At 41.0% G+C, this 4,950-nt stretch overlaps 1 protein-coding gene across 1 annotated transcript; it reads right to left on the reverse strand.

Moving 5' to 3' along the window:
• Positions 1–2,309: 2,309 nt before the first annotated feature.
• On the reverse strand, positions 2,310–3,483 carry LOC141975682 (olfactory receptor class A-like protein 1). Its single transcript, XM_074936249.1, has one exon. It carries the CDS (start codon positions 3,481–3,483, stop codon positions 2,533–2,535), a length of 951 nt encoding a protein of 316 aa, XP_074792350.1. The 3' UTR covers positions 2,310–2,532.
• Between the last annotated feature and the right edge of the window lie 1,467 nt (positions 3,484–4,950).

Below are 4,950 nucleotides of genomic sequence, written 5' to 3' on the forward strand. Positions count from 1 at the left end.
TTGGCAGACAACAAGGAGCAGAAGATGTATTGTGTCTCTCTGATTTAACAATCAGACGAAGTGGGTATTCACCCACGAAAGCTCATGCTCCAATATGTCTGTTAGTCTATAAGGTGCCACAGGACTCTGCTGCTTTTACAGATCCAGACTAACATGGCTACCCCTCTGATACTCTGATTTAACAGTTGGTCTTGCTTGGCTGTCTATGCTTAAAAAGCCTGACTTATTAGTAAGTGAGATACCAGACCTAGCGAAATGCAGCCAGACTGGGAGGCTGCTTAGGAACAGTTTAAATTCTGGATCAAGCCATCATGCTTCAGACATTTGTACAGATTTATGAATATGCCATAGGCAGAAAGCTTCTCAAATGTCACTGTTTATTTTCTAAAGTTTGATCCAACTCCTACAAATTATTTTCTAGCCATATAAATAAAACCTAGCCGGAATAATCTTCTCTATACAAATCTTGCATTCCAAAATCTGTGAATAAACTTTTTTTCATATAAGTGGCACTTATACGTAAGCTATTTTATGATGGATTTTCCCTAGGGGACTTTAAATTTCACCTTTAAAATATCGGACATGCAATTAGGGCTCTGTTCTTGCTGTAGAACAATAGTATGTGAGCAGATGATCTTAGAGAATATGCCTTAGGTTAGGGGCAATGGTGTTTATTCTACACCATCCCTTCAGGGTTGTGGCCAAGGAGTTACTGCACCACAAGGTGGCAAGAAACTCCATTTTTCAAAGTTTAAATTACCACCTTCATTTGAGCAATAAGCATGATCAGGACAAGTATAGAGAGACACTAGTAGCAGCCTTCAAATATTGCACTATGAAATTAATAAGGGAGGTTAGTAATGATCATAGTGGCACTGAGATGCAAGGCAATTAGTTACAACTACTCTGAGAAGAATGGTGTAGATGTGTGTGTCAGTATCATCAGGAAGGCGAAATGAGCTCAAATCTTTTGCATTGAATGTAAGTGGAAGTTGGTAACAGAAGAACAGACAAGGGGGTTGTTTATTAAATTTTAATAAACAGAATCTTTCCCACTGATAGAAATTCAAATAAAAATGTTATGATGTCTGACTTGATCCACAACTGCAATGATTTTCAGTGTCCAGGACAGACAGCATTGTTAACAACCACATCAGCTTGAAAAAAGATCCCTGTCGTGGTGATTCGGGCACATGGGAAACAGTGGCATTTTTCAGAAAGAGTTGTCGTTTGTGCTATTTTAAATGTTATAAAAATCAAACTTCCTGCACAAGTTTGAAATAACTTGGAAGCATGATACTACGTTAACAAGCTACTGGACCAACCTCTTACAGCTCAGTGTTAGGTGACAGAGTTGCATGATTAGCAGTAGTGTCTCAACCACCCATCTTTAAGCTAACTGGTTTACTTGTGTTCTGCAAGCCTATTGGTTAACATGCTGTAGAAGTTGCTGGGGAATTTTCACACATTTTAAAGAGGCATAGGTCATAGTTTTGACATGCAGCCTGCCAAAGACTGATTTTGCATTGTGCTGAGAATCCACATATCCACCTGGACTCAAGGAGACCGGCAGATACTGAGCACTTCTGAAACCAAGGCCACAGAACCATGGGATAAAACCTAGTTTTTACTATCTGAAAGTGAGATTTGTGTTGTGGACATTAAATATTACAGTGCTGTATATGTCTACCACTGGTTTTGGCTCTGAGGTGCTTTCATCCTTTGCTTGGTAGACATCAAAAATGCATAAGTGACATCATTACATTTAAATATGCCTATTAAGCTTGTGACACCTTCTTCGGGGTTTAGACATGTAATATGAAGATTAAATGCACATTTACAAAGCATCAAGGAGCAATATAATAAGTCTGGAAGTTACTTTACAACGAAGTTATTGGCATGCATCACTTTCCAATTTGAAAAGGAGTATTTGTGGCACCTTAGAGGCTAACAAATTTATTTGAGCATAAGTTTTCGTGAGCTACAGCTCACTTCATTGGATGCTGTAGCTCACGAAAGCTTATGCTCAAATGAATTTGTTAGTCTCTAAGGGGCCACCAGTACTCCTGTTCTTTTTGCAGGTACATACTAACACGGCTGCTACTCTGAAACCTTTCCAATTTGACTATTTCAGAAAATGTACCCCAGTTTTTACTGAATATATTTAGTGAAACTTCGGTACTTATTTAGATGGAAGGAAACTAGTTTCTTTCTCTACTCACACTGGAGGTCTATGGCTAAAGTAGGAATCAAACCAGGTTTCCCCAAGTTGTGCTTTAATCACAAGACCATCCTTCCTCTCTTGTTATTGCCTGGGTGTACAGTCAAATACAAGATTTTTTTTTTACCCTGTGTTTTCACTCTGTCTCATGGAGAATTTACTTCTGTTGTTTTTTGTTTTGTTGTTCTGAGATACTTGATGTATAAATTGCTCTGTGTGCGCACGCACGCACGCGCACACACACTTGCAATATTAAAAACAAAGCTGAATAAGCCTTAAGCCTGAAAGTTGCTACCTGGCCCATTTGTTTCTCATTGGATGTACTTTGAGATACTTTCTGCACCTGATAATGGTCTCCTCCTGGTTGCACATTTCAAACCTGTCTGTACCTTCTTGTTGGTCAGGATAATCACCAGTGGGCTGATGGCTGAGTAGCAGGAATCAAGGAACTTCCGTGCATCAATGAGCCTCAGTGAGACCGGGTACGCACAGAGGGTATAGATCCAGAAGAGGGTGTCCAGTCCAAAACAGAGAAGGTACATAATTAACAGGGCCACCACAGCTTTGGTTGCCTGGATCTCTGCATGCTTTGTGTGCAGCCCCAGCAGATGTTTTGCCTGCTTCCTGTGCTGATAAAACATGGAGAGAAGGTAGCAGCTGGAAAGAGTCATGATTCCCAGGAAGAACAAGTCCCGAATGACGGACACTGCCCCGTTTCCTAAGTACAAAAGGCGGCTGGGGAACACCACACAGCAGAAGTTGTACATCACTGTGTGGGTTTTGATGGAGGAGTTTGCAACAGCCTGGGAGGAGGAATAAGTCAGGTGGGTGCTGCACACAAAGAGGTTGAAGCACCATAAGGAAATCATAACTGAGGAGAGATTTTTCAGCAGATTCTCTCTCAAGCGCAACCATTTGCAAGGAGATGGGACAATGAGGAGACACTGGAAACAGCCCAGCAGGGAGGTGATGCATATGGTCATGGCTCTGCCCACACAGTAAATATGGACGGTAATTTTGCAGACCAGGTCATTGTACATGTTCTGAAGCCTAAAGGTTTTGAGGGCGATGGGGATCCCCTGAGTCAGGATAACCAGGAGGTTGGAAAGCGCGAGCTTGCTCAGGATAATTTCCGAGGGTGTGACTTTTCTGTGGCACATTAACACGTGGGTGAAGGCATAGAGGATGACTAGGTTCCCTGGGATCCCCACCATGTCCAATAAAATGAAGCCAACCATGTCAAAGATGAACCAGGCTCCCATAACTGGTCCTGGAAATGGATGAGGGTAAATGGATCTGTATATTCTGCAAAGCAAGGACATTGTGCATAAGAAATGGTATGTACATTAGAAACTGGGGAGTTTAAGTCATATAACATACTTGCAAAGTGTGTGCCTTTAATGCCCTCTAACATTTGGTCCAATATAAGAAAACAACCTACTAATGCTACCAGTTAGTGAAGTTACTCCTTTAGCTCAGCAAAAAAAAAAAACAACAACAAAAAACGAGGAGTCCTTGTGGCACCTTAGAGACTAACACGGCTACCACTGAAACCTGTCCTTTAGCTTGGGTGTTAAAAGCTTGCATTGTGGTACTGAAGGTTCTGGATTCAAACCCCGATTCTGATCTTCAGAAGTGTCATTACATACAGAGAGTTAGGACAGATTTTGACCTTCTTAAAGATCCTCATCCAATAATGGGCTCAGGTATCACTAGCCATGTCGAAGTTGTGAGGGAAAGAGCACTAAGGACCATCCTGCAAAAGCAAACATACAAAGCTTAGTCACAAACTTGTGCTCCTTTGATAGGCTCTTGAACAGCCATGTGAAAATTGTTGGTGTCTGAGGCTTTTTCTTCGTGAATAGGTGTTGGTATTGTGACCAGCAAAAATTAACACTATCTATATGTAGGTCTTTACAGAGTGCTAATCAGTACAGTGTTTATGCACTGAATTAGTTGATGTAATTATCAGTAAGTAGCATTTAGATAGCACTTTACAAGCTAAACTCACATAACACCCCTAAAAGAGGCAGGCAAATATTATTGTCCTTATCTTACATATGGGGAACCGAAGCAGAGGGCTGAAATGACTTGTCCATAACTATAAAGTGAGTCTGGGATAGAAGCAGGGAAACCTTCCCACTCCGACACTTTCGCTCATTCCTCCAGACCATGCTGAATCATGCCGACAAGAATTTCTGCACAGAGGAGTGTTTTCATTCAAGTCGATAGCAAGTTTGTTTGTACAGCTGCCAAAGATTTTGCATCCATGTAAGCCTTCTCTCCATAACAAAACATTTTCAGAAGTGGGTGATCAATTAGATTCTGCAAGATCTAAAAAAGTGTAAGACAGTGTCTGACATTGATAGTATTTATGGATTAAGATATAGTGCCTGACGAGTAAGGTAAAAAGTTCCAGAGCAGATATGGAGAAGAATGCACTCTCGGCTAAAATCATTGCAATGAAAGCCTGCTTTCTGTTCAGTTTCACTGAGACATAAACTGTAAATCAGAAAAACAAAAATCCCCAGATTGTTCCAATGCTCCCAGTCCAGTGTCAGCATGAAATGCGCTATTTTAATACATCTCCAGCAATGTCAATTTAGAAAAGGTTAATTCCGGAGATGGAGCAACTACAGCAGAGATAGCACACCATCTGCTGAGGGTGTTCAGATCCCCAGGGGCAATAGATTTTGTAACAGTGATTTTCAGTTAATTCAACAGATTGC

The sequence above is a fragment of the Natator depressus genome, chromosome 21, assembly GCF_965152275.1.
Source record: "Natator depressus isolate rNatDep1 chromosome 21, rNatDep2.hap1, whole genome shotgun sequence".
In the NCBI taxonomy this organism is placed as follows: Eukaryota; Metazoa; Chordata; order Testudines; family Cheloniidae; genus Natator; species Natator depressus.

Coding starts and splice junctions, on each gene's coding strand:
- LOC141975682 (XM_074936249.1), bottom strand. CDS start 3,483: ATGGGAGCCTGGTTCATCTTTGACATGGTTGGCTTCATTTTATTGGAC.